This window comes from Solanum dulcamara, chromosome 4 (genome assembly GCF_947179165.1).
Source record: "Solanum dulcamara chromosome 4, daSolDulc1.2, whole genome shotgun sequence".
Lineage (NCBI taxonomy): Eukaryota > Viridiplantae > Streptophyta > Magnoliopsida > Solanales > Solanaceae > Solanum > Solanum dulcamara.
Genome location: NC_077240.1, coordinates 78,770,994 through 78,796,321, shown reverse-complemented (window position 1 = coordinate 78,796,321; position 25,328 = coordinate 78,770,994). Strand labels below are relative to the sequence as shown.

Below are 25,328 nucleotides of genomic sequence, written 5' to 3'. Positions count from 1 at the left end.
CCACAAAGCATACTCAGATAAAATTTTGCTCTGATATCAGTTTGTTGGAAAAAATGGACTAACACAAAAATATATATAATCAAAAATAGTAGAAATAAAATGGAAAAATAATGACACCAAGAATTTTTATGTGAAAACTCAAATAAGAAAAAAAATCACGGACCAAGAGGATCAACTGATATTGATATAGTAAGAAATTTTACACTGGGTAGTATCGATTACAATACTAAAAAAAGACTACCACACACTCAAAAGGAATAACCCTCTTTTGATCTCCCACCTTACTAAAAATATCGTTCACACTCTATTTTTTTCACAGACTATTTTCTTATAATCTATGAAATATCTCACAGCTCTCTAAATATTTTTCTCTCTATCTGTGAATTTTGATATATCAAAGGAGGAGCTGAAGAGCTCCTTTTATAGGAACTATTCTCAGCTACCTCGCCACCCTTTTTTGAAAAATAATATGGAGAAGATGCAATTTGCAATTGCAAATTGCAGTAACTTTTGACAAAGAAACAAAAATTGGCCGGCCACTTTTGACAAAAACAAATGGCCAGCAACCTTTTAAAAAATTGGTGGGGACTGAACCCCACACTAGGGATGTATGTGACTATTAAAAAAAGAGATAACAGTCAAAAACACACATGAACTATCACTTATTTTTGTAAGTTTGACACCTCAATTATCTACTATCTATTCTTACCTGAACTATCACCATCTAATAGTTAAAGTACACCTTAACTATCAGTTATTCCCTTTTTCTAACTATCTAAACTACATACACGAACGATTGTGATATTCAGATAAGAAAAGGAAACAACATATAGTTGAAGTGTATCTTACAACATAAATGGTGATACTTCAAATAGTAAAAAAGAACAATTGATAGTCAAGGTGTGAAACTGACGAAAAAAACATAATTAAATGTGTTTTTGTTCATTAAAAAACACCATTTAATCCAACCACAATATAAACGAGCCATTTAACTTGACCTACGCTGATATTTTTATCTTCCAATTTTGAGTGTCCATGAATAGACTTTAACTTTATAAAGTTGGACAAATAGATACACACATTCTACACATGACATAATATATGTCCTATGCCACATAATACTAATCAATTAAAGATTAAAGTGTATGCCACATAATACTAATCAATTAAAGATTAAAGTGTATCTCGCGCGAATAATCATATACCTACGGTATATTATGTATATTATGCCTACTTATGTAGGCTACACCTATGAAACAAATGTTTCAAAGGAGAATGATTTTGAAGAATCTATGCAAACAAAGGCTTCTAATTTCTGGAAATAATCTGTTGAATTCAAGATTGAAGATTTCTTGTTGTTCTTCTTCTTCAATTTCCACAAAGTCATCTAAGCTTCAGAAATCCAAGAAAACTGAAAACCAAAATTCGAAAAACAAGAACGAACCCCAGAATTTTACTTCACTCTTCAATGAAATCAGAGAGATTTTAGGTACAGAGAATGTAATGGTAGCTAGAAACCCATATGAACCCGCAAAAATAAAGGACACCCAATTTGTGAATTCATCTTCTTGCGCGGTAAGTGTTTGTGGAAATGCCAAGCAGACAGAAGAAGTGGAGGATTCATCATCTTGCACGGAAAGTGTTTGTGAAAATGCCAAGCTAAGTACAGAGCTGGAGGATTCATCATCTTGCGTAGAGAGTGTTCGTGGAAATGCCAAGCTGAGGACGGAGATGGAGGATTCATCGTCTTGCACGGGAAGTGTTCGTGTAAATGCCAAGCAGAGGACAGAGCTGGAGGATTCATCGTCTTGCGTGGAAAGTGTTTGTGGAAATGCCAAGCAGATTACAGAGCTGGAAATGATAAATTTACACAAAGATACTTGGACGGAAGATTTGGTGAAAAGGGATGTTAGTCCTATTGTTCACAAGATTACGGAGATTTTGAGGAGTGAATGTAATGTGATCGCCATGGAGGAACGGTTGGAAAGTGCACGTTTTGAGTATAACGAGGAGATTGTTGAGAAGGTTTTGAAGAGGTGTTTTAAAGTTCCTCATTTAGCTTTGAGGTTTTTCAATTGGGTGAAATCGAGAAAAGGGTTTAGTCATACTACAACGACTTATAACACGATGATTTACATGGCTGCGGATTCTAAAGAGTTTCGCTTGGTTGATGAATTGGTGGAAGAAATGGAGAGGAGTTCATGTCAGAAGAACCTAAAGACGTGGAGCATTTTGCTATCGCATTATGGGAATGTAAAGTTGATTGGTAAAGCATTGTCAATGTTTGAACAGTTGAAGAAATTAGGTTATGAACCCGATTTAAGGGCTTATACTATCATGTTGAGTTCTCTTTGTAATGCTAGAAAAGCGGACATAGCTTTGGAGTACTTCAACGAGATGATCCACAAAGGTTTGATGCTGGATGCAGCTATGTCTGGACAGTTACTCAAATGCTTGGCTAACTCCGGAAATATTGCTGCAGTTCACAAAGTTGGCCATGACATGATAAGGGTTTGTAGTATTCCAGAAAACCACGTCTACGGCCTTATGTTGAAGAGTTTCTGCATTGCAGGGAGGATTACAGAAGCTTTGGAATTGATTCGAGATCTAAAGAATAAAAATGTGAACCTTGACTCTGAAATTTTTACGACATTAGTGAAAGGACTGTGTAAGGCTGAGAGGATCAATGATGCATTGGAGATTGTTGAAATTTTGAAGAAAAGAAATGGTGCTGATGAGAAGGTTTATGCAGTCCTTATGAGTGCATACTTGAGGAGAAATGAAATTTCAAAGGCACTTAATCTGTTTCAGAGCATGAAAGATTTGGGAAGTTTGCTCAACGTTTCGACTTATACTAATCTGATGCAGCACCTTTTCAGGGCTAAGGAGTTTCAAGAAGCTTTGAACCTCTATAATGAGATGACAGAGATGGGAGTTAAGTTGGATGCTGTTGCGGCAACTGCTGTAGTTGCAGGTTATATCATCCAAAACCGCATTTCTGAAATGTGGGAAGTGTTCGAAAATATGAAGGATAAAGGAATTGTCTTTACTCGGAAATCGTACCTCATATTTATCAAGGAACTTTCCAAGGTGTCAGGGACAACGGATATTTTCAAGGTTCTAAATGAAATGAAGGCCTCTAAGACGTTAATTGGAAATGATATCTTCCATTATGTTACTTCATACCTGGAGAGAAAAGGAGATATGAAGAACATCAACAGGATCAAGCTGTTACAGGGGGGTTGTGAAGTTCACAATCAAGAAAATGAAAAACCCGATGTGAGCAGTCAACGAGAACGAAACTTGGAGTTAAATTCAGAAAACCTAGAACAAGTGTTCTCAGCTCATGACATGCCAGAGGAAGCTTCAAAATCCTCTATTGAATGTGATGTACATGAGGTTTGCCAAATTTTGATTTCATCGAGGGATTGGTACTTAATACAAGAACAATTGGAGAAATGCAACATACAGTTCATCCCAGAAATCGTTGTGGAAGTTTTGCGTAACTTCAAGCTGCAAGGTCGGTTAGCATTGCAGTTTTTCTCTTGGGTTGAGAAGCAAAGTAGTTACAGACATACAACGGAATCCTACAATACGGCTATTAAAATAGCAGGACAGGGCAAGGACTTCACTCAGATGAGAAATCTATTCTCCGATATGAGGAGAAACGGTTGCATAGTAACAGCTCATACCTGGACAATCATGATAATGCAGTATGGGAGAACAGGACTCACAGATATTGCTGTTCGTACTTTTAAAGAAATGAAAGGCAGTGGTTGTAAACCGACAGAAAGTACGTACAAAGCTTTGATTACATCTCTTTGTCAGAAAAAAGGTAGGAGAATCGATGAAGCAGTAAAAATATTCCAGGAGATGATTCAAGTTGGACACAGTCCTGATAAAGAACTAATCGGAGATTATCTTGTTTGTTTGTGTGAACTTGGTAAACTAAAGGATGCCAGAAGGTGTACTGAGTCTTTACATAAGCTTGGTTTCAGTACTCCTTTAACGTACTCATTGTACATTAGATCACTTTGTCGAGCATGGAGGCTGGAAGAGGCTTTAGCATTGATCAATGAAGTTGATGACGATCAACATGTCTTGAGCCAGTATGTCTACGGAAGTTTAGTCCACGGACTACTACAAAAGGGGCAATTAGAAGAGGCATTGGCAAGAATCGAATCCATGAAACATGCTGGAATTCATCCAACAGTCCATGTATATACTTCCTTGATTGGCCACTTCTTCAAAGTGAAACAGGTCGGAAAGGCTCTTGAAATTTTCAAGGAAATGAAAGATTCGGGCTGCCAACCAACAATCGTTACCTATTCAGCATTAATACGAGGGTATATGAACGTGGGAAAAGTTTCCGAGGCTCGTGATGTGTTTCATCAGATGAAAAAGAGTGGACCATATCCTGATTTCAAGGCATACTCTATGTTCATCTCTTGTCTATGTAGACTTGGTAATTCTGAAGAAGCTCTGCAACTTATATCTGAAATGCTGGATGTTGGGATTGTTCCTAGTACAGTTAATTATAGAACTGTCTTCTATGGCCTCAATAAAGAAGGAAAACAAGATTTAGCAAAGACTGTATTACATATGAAGATAGATGTGAAAAGGAGGAGAAAATTTCTAACTTGATATTTTTTTGGATGAGAGTAAATTTGAATTCGCACCAGAAAATTCCACATTGAAGGCTACCTAGGCGACTCCTGTAACCAAGTTGAACTTTTGATTCGGAATTAGCACTCTCTAGATTATTTTTATTTATACCACAATTGTTATATTATTTTTTATGTCATGGTCAATGTAGGATAACAAAATAAAACACCAAAATGACAAAAATACCGTTCTCCAAGGCTTTTCTTCCCAAGTCCTTTAAAAAGAGTTCAGATTAATATCGAAAATAAAAGTATTATCTTAATTTATCTAAGAATAAAATCAAATGCATGTTTTATATTAAGGAAAATGTTCAAATATATCATCGAACTTTGAGAAAAGGCTCATTTATGTCATCCGTTAAAAATCTGGCTCATCTATGTCATTACCGTTTAAACATAGACATAATGGCATAGATGAGCATTTTCTCAAACAGCAATAACATAAATGAGCTAAACTTTTAACAGATGATATAAATGAGTCCTTTCTCAAAGCTCAATAACATATTTAAGCCTTTTCCCTTTATATTATATCTCAATATTCCACTTTTAGTCCATGGACCAAATAAACATCTACCAAAAAAATTATATTCATTAAATAATCTCGTTATTACTTAATTAATGTATTATAATCTCATCGGTCATCATTGTAATTACAATATAACTTGTTCACCAACCAAACCTCTTAATGTTATTATGACCATTAAGATAATGATGTCAACAAAATATCACTTCTTTGAACTTTGTTTCCTTGAATATAAAGTTTAAGAAAGAAAGAAAAACTTTGAAATTTGTGGTCTTACACACGGTTACTATAAAATCATATCCTTAGGTGTAAAATAGAAAGTTTAAAGTTATATACTCAACTCAAACTCCATCGTTCCCATTCAAATGCAACATTTCGAATCGATTCTTATTCTGTTTTCGTCATTTCATATAAATAGTAACTACAAGGTCAAATCCACCAGGATCATTCATCAATGAGTGAGAGTTCAGGTATGCACACTGCCATGGACGTTCTTGGCAATTATTTTGTGGATCAACAGTGTATACATTTTTGAGATCGAGTTGGAAAGTATGGTAGGTGACTAGATCCACCGGAACAAGTGAACAACCAACTTCATCAGATCGACTTATTGTCGACTTTTGTGCGCTACTGGTGATTCGGGTCCATCGGGTTGTGCCTAGTTGCATTTCAGTCTCAAACCACAGCTTCATGCTTCTATACAAGCAAATAAATAGATGCACAAGTAAATACCACAGCATTTGAACCAACAATTACTAATGCTGAACCAGCATAATACATTGATAGACACCTTAACGTGACCTCAACTAGCAACTGAACACTCCAACTTTAAGGATGCACATCCAAACACCACAACTCGTCTCTACTATGTCGGTTGAACACTTCCAACTTACAAAATGATCATCTAGATACCTCCAAAATTTATGTGTCACGTCAATGTTCGGTGTCCACGAGACACGGTAGGAACGAGTTGAGGTGTCTAGATGTGCATTCTCAAAGTTGGAGTGTTTAGTTGTCATTTGGGGCCAAGTTAAGGTGCCTAGCTATGTATTGTGTCTTTCACAAATATGTTATAGAAAGCTTCAACAACCACAATGAATATTTTACAAAGTGAAACCAAGAAGCCAAGCCAAGGATATTTTCAAAAGGAAAAATATCAAGTCCCAGTGTAGCAGGTTCAATATACCCACATAACACCAAGTTGGCAACTGGAAAACCATCAGCTCGATGGATGCTTATCAAACGAGAATAAACTAAAGATAAAAGTGCAAGGTTCCATACCCATAAACTAGAGCTTTTTCACTATCTCCTCATTTGCACGCTTGTAGTAAGTCATCCTTCGGATTGCAGCCAAAGCTTCTTCATACTTTCTACTTTGGAAAGCGTCTACAAAAGAGATGGATGATTGTTCGAACTTCCCTTGTACCTGCAAAACAATGAAGAGCGCCCACAGATAGAATTAGCAAAACAAAAGAATAAAACTATCAGTAATTGGCTTTATTAAGAATTATGACTACTGCAAAGCTATACATACGCCATAAATACCAAAAATATAAGTGTTCAATCAGTTCTTTCTTATTATGATTACACATGTTCAACTCATTGAAGCCATTGCAGTAATTCATTTCACACAGTAAAAGTTTGAGATGGCTTTACACGAAAGTTCGTCTAGCAGAGGAGAAATAATTACAGAATTGATATACCATGATATCAAGGTAATGTCAATCAGCATATATTGCTTGATAACTCTGTGGAGGTGGCATCCGATAAAAAGCTATTACGCATCGGAATTTTCCCACTCAGCCGACCCCAGATTGCACCCAGTGCAAAAAATAATCGGAGGTGAAAAGAAAGGGGAAAGCATGAAAATAATTTCTCTAACAGCTAGTAAAACAGTTAGGCAATCTGCGGAAAATTCAAACAAGTTTGTTGTAAATGTTTATACTACTGCAGTCCTTTCGTACCTGCCCCTGAATTTGTTTAAGTGCCTTTGAGTCAGCAGCTTCGTCAACAGTTTCCCTGATTTCCAGCATCTGTGTTTGAAATTTGATGACTAATAGTCAGAGAAGATGAATTTAGGCAAGCCATGGGGGAGGAACTCAGTTAGCACCCTTACGAAGATCAACAAAATAACATACCATTCTGCTAAGATAATTATCAGAGATATAAATAAGTAATGTTGTTTAACTCCACAAAAGAAGACTTCAAATCTTAGCTGGCATAACTAACCTATACAACGGTTTGCCATTAAGAGGGAGGGACAAAAAAAAGTGTAAGTCAATTAGTTGAATATATGGTTAATTATTTTTCCTGTTACAGGTATTGAATACCAATTTCTATCTCACATAAAATAAGCCAACATGTCCAAGAAACAATCGGCAGCAGCACTTATCAAAAAGTAATTCTAAAATAACAAATTTTACCTCAGTCAGCAACTCCACATCATCAATTTTTTCCTCTTCATCCACATGCACACGTTCCAACTTCAGCTGGAAGCCACGACAAAACAGTAAGAACAAAAATAACTGAGCGTTGGTAGAGCACAATCTGCAACTGCTATTACTTTTTCACCCATCTATCTTTCCTTAAGTTGCAGTTACATTTTGATTTTTTTTTCTTTATTTTAAACACTTCAGTGCATTTATTCATATCTTCATTCTGAAAGAAAAGGAAAGAAGGAAACGAAAGAAACCAAATGCGATTAGTGAAAGTAGCAAGCTTGTCATCTCTTGCAAATCTCCGGAGGAAACAAAAACACATATATCGGAAGACGAAATATGCGTATAAAACATTAGCTGTCATACTATCTTCTTGTCCTTATAGTTTGTTAAGCATGTCAGTGTAGAAGTTATCTTCGTTCAATTGTCTCTTGCACATATATATCATTGGAGACATACAAAAAATATGTTCTGAACAAATGATAAGCACCAATGAAAAATGGAACTACAATAGAGTACGTATTAGACAATGGTAACCTACAATATATATTGCCCTTGACAATGGGTCAGTTAGTGTGCGATAAGCATCAATGACACGAGCAGATTGTTCAGCAGCATACTCCCTTTCTTTCTAGCAGAAACAGCAAAAAGCCACAGGAAAACAATATCAAAATTTTGGCGGAAGGGGAGGCCCCAAAGCAAAAAAGTAGAAGGGAGATTTTGTATGTATGTGTACAATGCTATTCTATGAACCTGAGATTTTGTATGAACCAAGTCCGGATGTAGCTTCCTCTGCCAGTCTTTGTACTTGCGCTCTAGATTCTCCCCCTCAATTTCATACTTTTTCTCCCTGTAAGAATGCAGAGAATCTTTAGCATGTCAATTTGCTAAAGATGAAAGAAAGATAAGAACTGACACAAAAATATTTACATACACATGTTTCGCGAGATATTACTCTAACCTTATGTTCCAACAATGGGTATGAATTAATATACTTATTTCGTGCAGATCCTCCGAGTACACTGCTAATGATTTAAATAAGCGATATCTGACACTTATCCCTACCTTATTTGTTACAAAGTTAAGAACACAATCAATTACCATGTCCTATTTTGAAGTCCAAATCAATTACACTAAACTCTAGAACCTCCAAGTCGGGGGCGAATGCACAGTAGAAGCTACAGGATCGAACCCAGTAGCTTTGATTCAGATCAAGTATATACTAAATATGTAAAAATTTCGAACCCAGTAACTCAAATGATAAGTGGCTCCAGTGGTATCCCGAATCCATAAAGTTCAAATCTTGGATTCGCCTTTTCTCCAAATACTAAAAAGAAAAGAGAATCCGAGCATGAACTAACAATATACTCAGTACAGATTACATTCACTGTACCACCATTTATACAAGCTAAGAACCTCCAAGTCGGGAGAGAATGCACAGTAGAAGGCTAGAAGCTACAGGTTCGGCCAAACATAGTAGCTTTGGTTCAAATGATGTACGTGTGTTAATAATTCTACTAAATATGTAGAGATATCAAATTTCGAACCCAGTAACTCAAATGGTCAGTGGCTTCAGTGGTATCCCGAATCCATAAAGTTCAAATCTTGGATTCGCCTTTTGCTCCAAATACAAAAAGAAAAAAGAATCCGACCATGAACTAACTATATAACCAGTACAGATTACATTCGCTGTACCACCATTTATACAAGCTAAGAACCTCCAAGTCAGGAGAGAATGCATAGTAGAAGCTACAGGTTCGGCCAAACACAGTAGCTTTGATTCAGATGATACACATGTGTTAATAATTCTACTAAATATGTACAAATATCAAATTTCAAACCCTCTAACTGAAATGGTAAGTGGGTTACCCCGAACACATAAAGTTCAAATCTTGGATTCTGACAATATACTCAATAAAGACTACATTCATAGTACCACCATTGCACATTAGATGCTACGGGCTTTGATTCAGATCATATATATGTGTTAATAATTCTACTAAATGTGAATTATGTACAAATATCAAATTTCAAACTAGTGGGTTACCCCGAACATATAAAGTTCAAATCTTGGATTTACCTTTCCTCCAAATACTAAAAAGAAAAAAGAATATCCCAGCATGAACTAACAATATCCCCAATACAAACTACATTCTCAGTACCCCATTGCACAGTAGAAGCTATGTGTGTTAATAATTCTACTAAAAACATGTACAAATATCAAATTTCGAACTCAGTAATACAACTTACAATCCAAAAATCTGGAAAAAATCAACAGATTGATCCACAGGTTGAACGCAGCCACAAGCAGTACAAACAAGCAACGGCGTCGTATTTGAGGAAACCCCATTACAACAAGAATTCCAGCAAGAATTTTTTTGAGCAGCTTCAGAGCTAAAAAGGGTTCTTCCAGAAAAACCCAAATCGTTTCCAAGAAAATTAAGTTTTCGAGATTGTAAAAATTGAGGAAATTGCTCTACTTGTGGAGAAATTGATGGAAAATCGAATTGGGTGTTAAAAGAAGAAACTGTAATTTCCCTTCTTCTCAATAATTGAGATTGTGAAAAGGGTGTTAAAATTCTCAGCTTCTTCATCCACATTTTTTTTTCTATCGAGAAATTGATAGAAGTTTCTACTGAATTGATACCTCTAATGATATAAATTTGGTAGGAATTAAGCACATAACTAGTGGTGTATTATCATGAGAAAATATAATTTTTGGCCTTGTTATTTTTTATTTTTTTTTGGTTTGTCGAGTATTTTCGGTCATTTTTTATTATTGAAATTATTGATGGTAAAAATTAAAAACCATCGATTTAGGGGGTAAAAAATAAAAATCATTTCAAAATAGGGTATTCATGTAAATGTCCATGAAAAAAAGGACAACACAAGTCTCATATCCGAGCATTAAATATGACTAGATGTGGAAAATAGACTTTTTGATGCAAAGTTGGCAAAGTCAAGATGAGCGGAATAAATATATAGATTAATGTCCAATCTTATCAAAAGCTTACTTGGGTTAAGATGGACGGATCAAAATGGATTAAAATGACGGGTTATAATTCAACCTGTCTAATTTCATTCAACTTTTAGAGATGTGGGTGAATTTTTTCTTTACCAAATAGTTACAAAAAGTCTTCACCAATATTACATAAATCGGATAGAAGTCAAGGTCAAGGGTCAAGCCGAGGTTCGAATTTTAGATCAAGATCAAAGAGGGTCCATGATTAGAGTCGGATCAAGAGTCCAAACACAAGTAGATGTTAGAGATCGAGTTTCGTATTGGGGTCAGGTCGAGAGTTGACGATTCTACATCGAGGTAATGATTGAGTCTTGAATTAAGATCAAGTTGAGATTAGAATTAGAAGTCAAGGTTCAAATCTCGAGTCAGGGTCGAGCCAAGGTTTAGATTCTATGTCGGGTCTTGGGACAAGATTGGGTCTCTGATTATGGGGTTGGGGTCGAGTTTCAAATTTGGGACATTGATTGGGTACCAAGTCAATTTTAGGCCAAAAATCGAGATCGGGGTCGATCCCAAATAATTGAGGTTGTGTCCCAAATTAGAGTAAGGGTGAGATTCAAATTATGTGTTGAGGTTGATTAGGGGATTTAGTCTTGGGTCCGATTCGAAAGTCAGGTTGGATCCATTGTTGGGGTCAAGCCGAGGGTCAAGTTATGAATCGTGGTCTAAGATTGAGTTGCATATCAATATCGGGCCGATGATCAAGGTTAAGATCGAGTTTCAAGTTAGGTTCTGAGATTGAGTTTCGTATCAGTATCGGGACGAGGATCAAAATTTAGTTGGGTTCGAGATGCGTTGACTTTGGACCAAAATAGCACTATTTTCTTTCATTTATGGGATTGAATGTTGGATAGTGATAAGGTGAGTTTGGGTTGTTTAATGGGTTGACTTTAGATTAGCTTGTATCATGGGTTAAGATAGAAATGTCCCCAAACTTAACCCATTTGTAATAGTCCAATCTTAACCTATTAAAACTTAAGCATATTAGACGGGTCAAATGAGTTTGAGTTGAATTTGCCATTTTTAAATATGACACACGTTGGTCAGTTGTAAGAAAATAATTACATTCGTTACTGTATTTATATATTATTATATATTAAAAAGAATGTTGGCAATATTTTAGTGAGTGATTTATATTAATCTGAGTATCTTTATTAATATGAAATGTTTGGGGTAAATTATCATTTTATCGGAACTCAATATAGATACTAAACATCAGGCGAAAAATTTAAAAATAACCTGAAGAAATCGCATTAGTGTGCCTTTTTTGTTTGTAATTACTATAAGTATATATGTGAATTTTGTGATCCTTTGAACTTTTTCAAGTAATCGATAATTTAAGAAAAAGAAAAATAACACATATTATGTTGTGATTTTTCAAAACACTTTGATTTTTGAAAAAAAAAAGAAGTAAAAGAACACATCATAACATGTTTCACAAGATAATGCTTTGCAAATTAAATTCATAAGACTATAATAAGATGTCAACTTTACCTAAATCTCATAGTGAAAAAAGTTCAATTACAACTTATCTCTCATTTTTTTTAAATTACCCGATTTTTCTGATTTTTTTCAGATTTTTGATACATTAGTGGTTCTTCTCATACATCACATTTTGGGTGTATAATAATTAATGTTGTCGATTTATTTATGGATAGTGACGTAATTTCAGTTAGGATTCCTTGTTTCAATCAATTATTTAGCTAAAAAAGAGAACTAACTCATACAAAGCGTAACAGTTATAAGGGACTTGAAAAAGTCAAAAAACAGAGCATAAACAAAGCATAGGATCGTACCAAAACTTCAATCCAAAATTCAAAATTCATCAAGTAATTCTAGATGAATACATCGATTCTTTTGAGATATTTTGGAGTTTGGCTATCCGAGGTGGTTATGAACGATACAAGAGTGATGGAATCGTAGTGGGCGACAATATATGTTACGTGAATCTAAAATCAGCAGTTAAGTTTGATACATTGATAACTGATACATGACCATTCGGCAGATTTAACAGATTTAGTGTTGATACATTGAAGATTGTTGGATTAGTTTTCAACTGATTTGTGGTTGATACATAATATTGTGTATTGATATAAGTTGTAGATGTATCAGAAGCATTAAAGTTTGATACATGAGAATCTGATACGTAAATTTTCATCTTATATTCGAGTTTGATACATGAGAGTAACTGATACATGACCATTCGACAGATTCGACATATTAAGGTTGATACATTGAAGATTGTTATATTAGTTTTCAACTGAATTGTGGTTGATACATAACATCTTGTATTGAAATAAGTTGTAGATGTATAAGAAGCAGTAAAGTTTGATACATGAGAATCTGATACATAAACTTTCATCTTAAATTTGAGTTTGGTACATGAGAATAACCGATACATAACCATTCGACAGATTCGACATATTAAGGGTTGATACATTAAAGATTGTTGTATTAGTTTTCAATTGAATTATGGTTGATACACAACATCTTGTATTGAAATAAGTTGTAGATGTATCAGAAGCAGTAAAGTTTGATACAAGAGAATCTGATACATAAACTTTCATCTTATATTCGAGTTTGATACATGAGAATCTGATAAAAGTCTGCTAAATTGTTGAATAGCCAAAAAATTTTTTTACTGTTGGTGCAAAAATAAAATTGTACATTCTACTACTACAAAATTCAAAAAAAACTACTCGACATTCATCGGTTCTCCTTGACTAAGAGAGATGCCCTTGAAAATTGCATTGTGGCATATCTAGGTAGTGACCTTTGCCTAAATAACTGTATAGCTTCTTCACCTATTGATGATTTAAAATCATCAATAAAATTAGCCGTATATGCAGTGCCGAGTTTCAAGGAGTGGGAAGGGATCTTCTTGATGACGTATTTCAGTCCCTGCATTGACATAGAAAATGATTAAATACAACTTGAACTTGATACATTGTACATCTGATCTGATACATTAGAATATATGATACAAAAGTGACCTTGTGAATCAGATGCATGGCTAATCATTATACATGTATAGCTTATGTATATTGATATGAGACACTTTGTTTTGCCTTTAGGTTTCAAAATCAATAGAAAAAGCAGAAATTAATGTATCATAAACAATGCAACAGTCAAAAACGTCTTATGTATCTTGATTAGTACTTGATGTATCAGAAAATTATAAAAAAATATTATACCTTATGTATCAGAACCATAACAACAAAACCATATCAGAAGCTTAAGTATCAAAAAATAGAAACATTAAGGAAGATACATCGAAATGTATCAGAAAAATCGACATTTAAAAAAAACAGCTTAGATGAACTCATACCTTTGGGAGATTAGGGTGTGTTGTAACCCCTTTAATCTTCTTGTCTGCTTCTTTGGGTGCATGTTGAACTGGAGATTTCGACTTCAGTTTCGCATGTAGCTTATCCATCACTGCTGGATCGTTACGAGGTTTGGATCTAACCTCGTCGTAACCTTCCCAAGATGAATCAGAACCCGGTGAAACAAGAATTCCTTGATTTTTATTCAATTGTGTGAGACTAACACTAAAAGATGGAGCGGATTTCATATGTATCAGTGAACAATATGAGTAAAAAAATAAAAAGTTACAAAAGAAAACAGAGGAAATCGAAGGAGGTGAGATTCCAGATAAGGAAAAACTTGAATATACCTTACTTAGAAGCTTGAAATTGAGTAATAGATGGATTGAAATTGGAAAAAAAAATGCCGAGGACAAAGCTATAGATTAGGCATGAATTTAGGATATTTGATATAAGTTAAATGTGATATATCTGTGAGAGAGTTAATAAAAGAGGAATTTTTGATATTTTTACAAATGGTAGGGAATATTAGTAAATATAGTAATATAACATGTGTAAATGAGTAATTTTCCCTAATAAGATAATACATAAAAATTGGAATTTCAATATAGGTATTTTTTTTATGTTTTTTTCACTCAATCTATATCAGTATTTATCTTGGTTTTGATTGGAAATAATTGAAATTGCATGTGTTAATGTGTGAGTAATTCTTTACAAAACACCTAAATTGCACCACTTATGTTTATTTCTTAAATTTTCAACAATAGAATTTTGTTTAATATATTGGAATTCTAAATTAAACTTCTCAAATTTCCATATTGATTAATAAGATTTTTGACAACAATAACCAACGTATTAAAACAAACATTAACATTTTATTAAAATGGAGTACTAACCATTACCAACAATAAATATTACTACTGGATGTTTGTTGTGAAGCTATTATAGATTTGATCTCTCGTAAAAAATACTATAGCTATAAACTAAAAATACAAACACGAAAAGATAATAATAATATTACCTATCATTTAAGCAGATTATACCAAATGAAGAGAAAAAGTTCAAATTTATCTTGAATTATATGAAATGGTCTAAATTTATATTTGACCAAGTATCAAATACAATACTTCTATTGTGAAAACGGTTACTAACTAAAGATTTTTTTACACTTAAATGTAGACTGCTTTTTATATTTTTTTGAAAATAATTTTAGGCATCACTACTTCATTTCTTTTGGAATGATTTTATGTGACATTTCAGATATATTTGTTAGATTTGCAAATAAATGAGAATAAAAATAAATTGGACACTCCTCCGACAACAATTAGGTAGCATGTGTATGACGATGAAGATGATTCGAGAGAAAGATTATTGGAGACTTTTCAATAACGGAAGAATTTTTTATAAATTTCTTTATTGGGATAGGTTGTTCTTTGACCTGGCTCCTTTATTTTTTCAGATTAGGCATTTGGCCATTTTGTTTGTCTTTTCTATTATTAAATAAAAGTAGGTTTAAAATAATGTATTAGGCTTTGAAATTGACACTATAAAGAAAAGAAAGTATTAGCTAAATTCAATAGCAGCCTCATATGTTTCTCCAAATAAAATTGAGATTCTATTTCTATCATGAACCCATCTATCTCTCAAAAATAATTATTTTTTCAAAAATATATTTGTTATTTTCTACTCTTTAGTTTTTAATTTCATGCTCCCATTAATGAGTAGAACCTTTTAAATTTGGAAGAAGTAAAAAATTCCTAAGACAAAGTAGGTTCAATATATGATATATATATATATATATATATATATATATATATTTAAAACTAAATATTTCACCTATATATATGGTGTAATTTTTCAAAGTAGAGGATCATTTGATAATACTTAGGATAATGTAGTTTCGCCACATGCTTTCAAGACCTTTTTATTTATTTATTAAAAATTCGAATCTCGTATTTAAGTTTTGATGGTGTAATTTTTATGACTTAGGTTATCAACTTCGACATTTTAAGTATGCATTTTTTTTATGTTCTAAATTCAATTTTGATGAAATTGTTTATTTCCTATCTATTTTCAAATAATCACTTTCTAAACAATCTAATAAGTACTACTATCAATTACTTCAAGTTTAACCAAACTAAACAAATTGAATTTACTTGTCCAATATATAAATATTATAATGTTGATGTCGTAAATAAAAGTTGAAGTCCCTTTATTATTATTATTAGAGTATTTCCTACCGGTCTTGCTAATTACTCATAAATACATAAAAATTAAAAGTTGTCCAACTATGTGATTAATAAACTTTAATCATGATGTAGTAAGTGGTTATTCAACAGCTACCATTGTCATCCCGAAGACTTCATCGCTTAACATTATTACAAAAATAATTTTTAACGATAATAAATATACATATTAACAAAAAGTGTTAAAATTTTTACCAATATTAATTAATTGTCATTAGATCCAATATTGCTAAATGTAAAATCTTTGAGAACATCTTAAGTTCTTCATATGTTGTTGCTATTAAATTAGTAAATAGTATGTGATAGGATAATTAAAACTGAAATATATTGTCCAAGATTGTGATAGGATAGTAAGCACTCCTAAGAATAGAGTCACGTGACGATAAACAATTTCACATCGAGCTCAGAATTTTTAGTTACGTGACAAATTTTTTATTTAAAAAACAAGACAAATGATTATTTTTTTATTCAGTAAGTAGGCGTCAGCAAAAAGGGAAAATATGATCTATTTATTAGACGAAAAGAATATATGTAAACCCCTTTTTCTACGAGAAATATATTACCTCAAGTATTTGTGGTATTGTCACCATCATATTACATTGTCATAAATATGGGCCTGCTTAGCTACATTATGTTGTACAAAACTATGTTGCTCGGACTCTTCCAAAAAAAGGGTCATGTCTGTGTCAGATCCTGCAAAAGATATGCAAATTTGGAGGATCCGACACGTGTGTGGCAATATTTTTGGAAGGTTCGAGCAACATAGGTACAGAACACTGGTGTTGACCTTAATTTCATAAGAATTTTACATCCGCAGTAACAGGTAAACTATAGCTGCTTTTCTATAAACAAAATTGCTCTCTTTAACTCATGACTTGTCCTGAATGAAAATACAAGCAGCAGTAAAATGGCAGTTTTCGTTTTCTTTTACCGTTCTTCTTTCCATGGACGGTATCTGCATGGATAGACATGGCGTTTTCTTCCTTCCTTTGGTCTACTGAGGCAGCGTGTTGTGTGTCGCCTAAGGTTTCAACATAATCATCCGGTGATGCAGGAGCAATCTTCTTGTTGTGGTTAGCTTCCCTCGCGCACAAACTAGAACTTGTACGCCTGGAAAAAAAATTACGCCAATTTTGAGATAATGCACGTAGAAGAAATTCATCGAGCATATGAACAAAGACGTTATCATAGGAAATGCATTGTCATCAAATCATGCCATTTCAACAAAAATCAAGTGTTCTCGGAACCTATGTTGCTTGGACCCATGTCGGATCCTCCAAATTTGGAGGATATGACACAAACTTGACAATATTCTTGAAGAGTCAAAGCAACATAGCTCGGAAGAACCTTTTTTGTCAAGATTAAAGGGTATTTTGATAAATTCTACATATTTTTATTTTAGGACCACAAGATTCAAAAGTCTTCTTTACTTTCTTAAATTCTGTGTCAAGTCAAAACCAGATTTAAAAAATTGAAACGGAGGGAGTATCTAATTTGTCCGGGACCAATGTAACACGAATGATGTGGAATAAATAAGCTTAGCATAGCCTCTTGCTATTAAGCAAACAAAATTTTACCTGGAACCATGACTAGCAGAGCTGTTCCTGTGTTCGTAGGGTGTCGCCTCTGATAATTCTTTTCCGGGTGATTCAGTGCAAGCTATGCCACTTCGGTGAATTCGATCAGTTTCTGACGATTTTGAGTCTTTCCGTCCATCCTCCTCTACACTTAAAGACTTAACAGTAGTGTTTCCGGAAACAGATCTAATTTCCAAATTATATCCAAAATCCCTTATGATAGAAATAGCCTTCTCCAAAGTTCCCAGAGCTTGTCGGACCTCAGATCTAATCACGACCTTCTTGTTGTTGGCAGGCACATCTACGAGTTGATTAGCTGAAGAATCCCGAACTTTCTCGTCATTCTCATCTAAACTTTCAATCATTTCACTTGAATCTTCATTAATTTCCTCAATTTCACTATGTACTTTTTTATCTTCAACATTTGTTCTTGTTACTTGATCCAGATGAACATAGGCGTCTTTTATCGGGTCTTGTAGTTCTAAAGCACCATTTCCATCTCCTGTCTGTTCATCAACTCGGAGACGTGCATCTTTCTTGAAGTCCTTTTGCAGTCCTGAAGCCCCACTGCTATCTCTTGCCCCTTCATCGAGACTGGCTCGTGCTTCTTCCTTGAAGTCTTGCAATTCTAAAGCCCCATTTCCGTTAGGTATATTATCTGAATAAAATGCTTTTCGTATTCGATCATATAGTGGATCTTTTAGAGCATTGCTGAAATCTTCGTCACCTTTGGTAACTGAAGCTACTTCCTGCAAAAAATATCAAAGTATATTACTATCCAGAGAATTTAAATATCGGTTTGATCAGCATCGTTGTTCCAAAAAATAAACAATCAGAAACAGAAGTGGTAATTGAATTGGCATTAACCTTTTTATAAAGCTTGAAACCAGCACCTACGAGCTGCCTTGAAACAAAATTGATGAATGAAGGAGGAATAAAGTCCAGTTTGATATCCATGTTTGCTATAGTCCTGTAAAAATTTGAAAAGCACGAAAAGAGAGAAAATTTACATGGATAAGGCTAACATGAAGCGTTCGAAGCTGATAATACTGCATATGTTGTCTATTTGCTATAATGTTAGGTTTTTAAGAGGTGTGAATGATGAAATGAACCGTTTTCCCGAAAGGATGCAATTTGAATAGCACATTTTCACATTGAATGAGTTGTGACTTTTCCGATAAGGCACAATTGCACCTATTCACACTACCCTTCCTTCGCTATAAATTCAGTGGACTAGCCTCAGTTTTCTAGAAAAAAATTCTGAACTTCTGCATATTTTCTAACAAACAAATATCGAGTCTTTGTATGATTTGTTACTGTCTTTGTGCTCGACGAAGTCATTGGCGTTTGAGGTACTACTACCCTAGCGACAGGTATATCTGTTTTATCCTAGGAGGAAGCAATCTGAAACCTCGAGTACAGTGAGAGGATTAAATTTCTTAAAGACACACGGTAAATTTTGTGGTCTCGGATATTTTATTTATAGTTTCTATTTTCTGTTTCCAGTTTATTTCAAAAATTCTGGTTTACTGGTTTGATAACAGGATACCAACAATAAGTACTTTTAATACATAAGAAATCCGAAGTTACCTGAAGTAGCTACGATTATCGTTAACTTTCTGGATAGCAAAGCCTCCCACCACATCAATTCGTACTACATCCTGCGGGAGTGGTATTCCGTCTTTTGAGTACCCATGAGTACTTCTATCAACAGTATCTACGTCAGAGATCTGGAGACATTCACAAAACAATCACTTACTCTAATGATGACGAGAACAACCATGTTAACGGAATAATGTCGTGGACTTTCACGAGCTTACCGAATTTAGAAGCACTACTATCAGACCATCTTGAATGTATTCAAATACAAAGAAATGTACAAGGGCCTCCCTTGCTGACAATGGCCATGAAAGCTTCATCCTTTCTTCCAAGTAGTTAAACATATATCAGCATATTCGAGATATAATACGAGAACAAAAACCATCTATGAACTACTATAAGATAACAGACCTTACTAGACATATTTGTTCACCCTCTCTGACCTTCTGCACGCACTCAGAAGCTACAATCTTAAATGTTGGAATTGTGGTTTGTGGCCACCTGATGTGAAAATGAGACGTATTAACACAAGTTGTTGGGAATATCCCTTGAACCAGTATTCAAGGAAAATTAGCATATCATTCAATGCACATGTTAAGATAATTTGATACTTTACTGACATTTCATTTAGCATTAAGTTTCTTTTATATTCACATTTACTGCATTAAATCTATCAGCAGCTTTAATGTACATCATAACCTTGATAAAATATGAAAGCAATCACTCCCCAACAGAGACAAAACCAAGAAATGTTGGTTGTGCTCACATTATAAATTTGTTTGTTTTATTAACTACTAGGATTGTGGTAATAAAAAGTATTTCTGGGAGGATGCTGTGATACAATTTCATTTGATTCACAATCTCTCCCCTAATGGATTCACCATGATTGTTGTTCTCCGTGAATTGCCTGAAATGACATCTATCCACCAGACATGGCACAGCTCCCACAGCTCCAGCTTACTGAGGATATGACCCTAGATAGGAAGGTTTAGAGGTCGAGAATTAGGGTAGAAGGCTAGCAAGTAGCCGGGTGTTGTCGCACTTTATGTGCGAGAGGTAGGGTGATAATTAGTAGGCGTGTAGTCTCTTATTCTTCAGTGAGCATTACTACTTCTTGTCTCATTTTGCTTTGTATCTTTCTATTCTATTCTTGTCATACTATTCTTGCAATTCTGCTTCGGAAATATGTCTTTTGAGCCAAGGGTCTATCGGAAATTGCCTCTCTACCTCACAAAGGTAAGGATAAGGTTTTCATACATCCTACCCTCCCCAGATCCCAGTTGTGGGGCCGGGTTCGTGATTTTATGCTTGGAAAATGCTCTTTTATCGCGGGCCCCCTTTCCTTTATAAATATCTAACATAACCAGAGAACAATCGAAAAAATTCTGGCAATATACTGGGTATGTTGTTGACATCTATCCACCAGTTCTACCAGCCTCGTATCTGCCAAACTTATACTATATTTCTCAACCTAATGCCCACAGTCGAACTTAATAGTGTCACAGTAATTTACTGATACAAATACAATACCACCATTACGACTAAAAGTTTTGTAGTTCAAAAGCTCTCTCCCCTGCTCCTGTCACTTTGTCCGGCGGACAATGCGAACATCTGTATTAAGGAGTCGTTTGGTGTGAGGTATAATAATCCAAGAGATAAAATGCAGGACTATTTATCCTGTATTTGGTTTGGAGGTATTAGGCAGTCCTGGGATTATTTATCCCACCATTTATACCTCAGTGATGGGATAAATTATCCCATATACATGATGGAATAACTTATCCTAGGATAATTAATTCCAGGATAACTTGTTCCCAACCAAACAACCCCTAAGTATTTAACCAAACAGCTCCCTAAATAATTTTTGTTGCAAGCTAACATGACAGGATACTAAAATAATGCAAGAGTCTCTAGAAAACAGGATCCTCACCATTTCCTGTAGAACTCTGTCCCCCATGAGATGCATAAACCTGACACAGACAGTTATTATCACAAAAGTTGTCCAATACTAAAGAAACACAAACTTTCTGAAGGTGACCTTGATTAATAATCGCGCCAACAGTGAATATAAGGCAAAATAGTTGAGATATATCTTACAAACATCTGATGGGCCATCTACATAGCCTTCAACAAGGAGGGTATGGAAGGGAGTGCCTTCTGGTCCCTCTCGATACATAACACGGTATTCTTCAGTATCTTGTTTTACCTGCAAAAGAAGGAGAACCGGCATTACTCTCATAGTAAATAACAGATGGGAAGAAGTCTTTCACAATACATGCATGGTAAGACTAAAACATCGGCATTCCAAGAAAGAACCAGACTTTGGTGCCACTAAAGACAACCAACATGTAAAAAAGGGGGCAGCCCAGTGCACTAAGCTCCCGCTGTGCGCAGTCCGGGGAGGAGCCGGAACCACAAGGGTCTATTATACGCAACCTTACCCTGCATTTCTACAAGAGGTTTCCTCAGCTCAAACCCCTGACTTCCTGGTCACATGGCAACAATTTTACCAATTATGGAAAGGCTCCCCTTTCAAAGAAAACTAACACATGATGCTTCAAATAAGTTTCAGAGCCACAATAACATTGGTAAGCAGAGAGTTTCAAGAATTAGAAAAAGATAATCTACGAATGTGATAGATAGCCTACTTTCCAAACACCATGTGCTGCTTCAGAAGATTTTTCCTTCTCACTATCAGTTACAGATGTACTCCTTAACATGCTCAAAAAGTTTGCCACTTCCTTGGTTCTTCGGTCAACCAGGTCGTCACTACATTCTGAAAAAAAAAAAAAAAAAGAGGGGGGAGGGAGGGTTGCGGAATGTATCATTGCTTAGTATTTGTTAGATGATATAGGTATTATAATTAGGTGACTGCCTTCCTTGTACTTTGATTTATGGTATTTATGCTACTATCTAATAATACCTACTGCTTTTTGTGCTTTGATTATTTCGTTACCTATTTATCTACTTTTAATATTCTTGTCTGACCTTTTTTTTTATGCTTCTATTGAGCCGAGGGTCTTTCGAAAACAGCCGTCCTACATTGGTAGGAGTCAGGTCTGCGTACACTTTACCCTCCCCAGACCCTACGATGTGGGATTTCACTGGGTTGTTGTTGTTGTAATTAGGTGACTGCCTATTAAAGTAAAATCCAGATTCGAAGTGACGTAGAACAAACCTTGAAGATCACATTCTGATGAGCGCAGCATTTGATTCTTGACAAGGTTCTTAAGCAAATCATTATTTAAAAGATCATGAGACGACAACGTCTGATCCAATTTATCTCGGTACTGAGAGATGTTACCAGTGTCCTTCATATTGCATATCCCAGGAAAACAGAACTGTCTTCTCTCAAATTCTTAAAAGACAGAACAGCTATAAAAGAATGAAGTGCTTTTGGTGTTCCAAGTATGAATGGACCTACAATTATGAAAATGATGTTTCAGAAAAGCTTGTCAGCATAGACGCGTTTGTATGAGTTAGTCGCAGCAGGAATTTAAAGTTCTGAAAAACAAACATTATTATTCAAGAGATATGTATGTATGCCATGCATTTTATCAAAGTTAAACATTATACATAAAATGGATTGCATGCTTTATACTGAAATTTATTGGCGAGGAATTCAATCCAACAAGGGAAAGAGCATTCAAATCTTGAGTATTTGAATAAGGTGCATATGATAGAAATATAATAAAAGTTGGGCAAGCCAAACAACTCCTAAGACTTTGTGTTCAATGAAGACATAAATTCAACCAATATGTCACTTTTTAGCGATTTTCCCACATAGCATAACTAAGTAGGTAAAAGATACATTTAGTACAGCCTGATCGGACGTATAAAGATGTTTATATGTGCAAGTTCTGGGAGTTATACTCTACTTAATTGACTTATATAGAAACTCAATATATATTTCTTTCTTACAGAAATTATTATCCATAAAAGGGGTGATAACAGATGCTACAGGTTTCAATTAACTCTACTCAAATCCAACAAATACTTAATCAAACTGATAATGATTAACTAATCAACACAAACCAAATAATTCAATTCACTCATCGGATGGTATTACTTCAATCAAACTCATAATATCAATCAACAAAAATCAAGATTCACTTACTGGTATTCCCATTTTTCCTCAAACAAACAAAATAGAAATGATCACAGAAAGACCACAAAGACATGAATTTTAACAATCAAAGTCAAGCAATCCTCCAATCAACAAAAATCAAGCTAACAATCGAAGCAAAGAATCCAACTTTCATCCTAGATTCACCATTTACTCACTCAGCAGCTGTTCTGAAGGAAACCCATCTTTCATCAAACAAACAAAATCAGATATATCAACAAAAACATCGAAAAACACAAAGACAAACTTTAACAATCAAAGTCGAGCAATCATCCAATCAACAAAAAATCAAGCTAACAGCTGAAGCAAACAATCCAAATTTCACCCAAGTTTCAGCCTTTCAATTCATTCCGAAGATGTTCTGAAGGAAATCAAGATGGAATCTGGAAGTTTTGAGTATGAGCCAGTAAGGGGAAAGAAAGAACCCACAATCAAATACAACAACAACTACGCCTTAGTCTCAAACAAGTAAGGGGTCAGCTATATAAATGGACATCTCTTCATTCAAGCCTCTTTCAATCATTATCATACTAAATAAAATCAAAATCAAGCAATCATCCAATCAACAAAATCAAACCAACAGTTGAAGCAAAGAATCAAAAATTCATCCAAGATTCGACCTTTACTTCACTCAGCAGCTATTCTGAAAGAAACCAAGCTGGAATCTTGAATTTTTAAGCATGACCCAGTAAAGGGAAAGAGATAATTCATAATAATCAAACTCAAGCAAAACCATTATTCATAACAAGGCTCACAACAGATTGTATTAGTTCAACCAAAATCATAATTTAAATCAGGTTAGATGGTCACTCAACTACTCATTATTATCTCAAAAAGTCACCTTTCAGCTTGATATCAATTTTCTTAAACAAAGAAATGACTTTTTGAAATAACTATTAGTTGAGTTACCATCTGATAAATCAACTCAATTTAAATCAAACAAAAACCAAGAATTCACATGCTGCTATTCCCATCTTTCCTCAAACAAACAAAACAGAAATGACCACAAAAAGGTCACAAACCACAAAGAAATGAAATTTAACAAACTCAAGCAATCAGCCAATCAACAAAAGTCAATTCTTTTATTCTTTTACCCCTCTTAGGAGCTCCCACCTTTTTGGCTCCCTGACTTACTCGAACCCACTACCTTAGCGCGAATTGTGTTTACCATTCGAGCAACCCCTCTTATCAATAATTCAACAAAATCAAGCTAACAGCTGAGGCAAAGAATCAAACTTTTTTCCAAGATTCAACCTTTACCTCACTCAACAGCTGTTCTGAAGGAAACCAAACTGGAATCTTGAAATTTTAAGCATGACCCAATAAAGGGAAAGACTCAATTTTTATTGCCACAAAGTCACAGATCTCAGGGAATTGATTGACGCAAAAGGGACAAGATCAGGTGATATGAGACCACCAAGGTGGATATCTAACATGGGTTTTCCTTGAAAATAACAAATTTGCAGACAACAAATGAAGAAAGATCCATAGTTAAGAATCAGAATATAAACAATTCCAAAGAATTTTTCAAAGCTAGCAGAAAAATACTATAAAGTGAAGGTTCCAATGAATGCTACTAGTAGTAGTTTGAAAAAAATAAGTCAATAAATGGAAAGAAGCTTGTCTTTTTAGTTGTTTTTAGAAGTATAATGTTGAACACTTCTAATTATTTTTATTCCATTTTGACATTTTATTAAATATTTTTGAAATAAAATTAGCTTAAATTTGTTTTTAAATAGAGTATAATTTATTAGAGGAAAGATGAAAGAATAGTACTTAAATGTAAAGAAGATGAAAGTTTAGGTAC

At 34.5% G+C, this 25,328-nt stretch overlaps 3 protein-coding genes across 4 annotated transcripts; 1 reads left to right on the top strand and 2 right to left on the bottom strand.

The window, feature by feature from the left end:
- Positions 1 to 1,257: 1,257 nt before the first annotated feature.
- Positions 1,258 to 4,861, top strand: LOC129887744 (putative pentatricopeptide repeat-containing protein At5g06400, mitochondrial). Its single transcript, XM_055962955.1, has one exon. The coding sequence runs from the start codon at positions 1,261 to 1,263 to the stop codon at positions 4,642 to 4,644; it is 3,384 nt and encodes a 1,127-aa protein (XP_055818930.1). The 5' UTR covers positions 1,258 to 1,260; the 3' UTR covers positions 4,645 to 4,861.
- Positions 4,862 to 5,470: 609 nt separating this feature from the next.
- Positions 5,471 to 10,306, bottom strand: LOC129887743 (iron-sulfur cluster co-chaperone protein HscB homolog). Its single transcript, XM_055962954.1, has 7 exons — positions 9,876 to 10,306; positions 8,379 to 8,475; positions 8,167 to 8,256; positions 7,611 to 7,676; positions 7,152 to 7,220; positions 6,469 to 6,613; positions 5,471 to 5,883 (listed from the first exon to the last, which is right to left on the bottom strand). Exons 1-6 carry the CDS (start codon positions 10,223 to 10,225, stop codon positions 6,476 to 6,478), a joined length of 810 nt encoding a protein of 269 aa, XP_055818929.1. The 5' UTR covers positions 10,226 to 10,306; the 3' UTR covers positions 5,471 to 5,883; positions 6,469 to 6,475.
- A 6,439-nt stretch (positions 10,307 to 16,745) lies between these two features.
- Positions 16,746 to 25,088, bottom strand: LOC129887741 (uncharacterized). 2 transcript variants are annotated; one of them, XM_055962952.1, is made up of 11 exons: positions 24,782 to 25,088; positions 22,574 to 22,815; positions 22,044 to 22,171; positions 21,493 to 21,601; positions 21,326 to 21,365; positions 19,807 to 19,896; positions 19,617 to 19,716; positions 19,387 to 19,526; positions 18,664 to 18,766; positions 17,797 to 18,545; positions 16,746 to 17,329 (listed from the first exon to the last, which is right to left on the bottom strand). In XM_055962952.1, exons 2-11 carry the CDS (start codon positions 22,710 to 22,712, stop codon positions 17,083 to 17,085), a joined length of 1,845 nt encoding a protein of 614 aa, XP_055818927.1. In that variant the 5' UTR covers positions 22,713 to 22,815; positions 24,782 to 25,088; the 3' UTR covers positions 16,746 to 17,082. The 2 variants fall into 2 exon arrangements, with proteins under 2 accessions (XP_055818927.1, XP_055818928.1); XM_055962953.1 differs by lacking the exon at positions 24,782 to 25,088 and adding an exon at positions 24,635 to 24,751.
- Between the last annotated feature and the right edge of the window lie 240 nt (positions 25,089 to 25,328).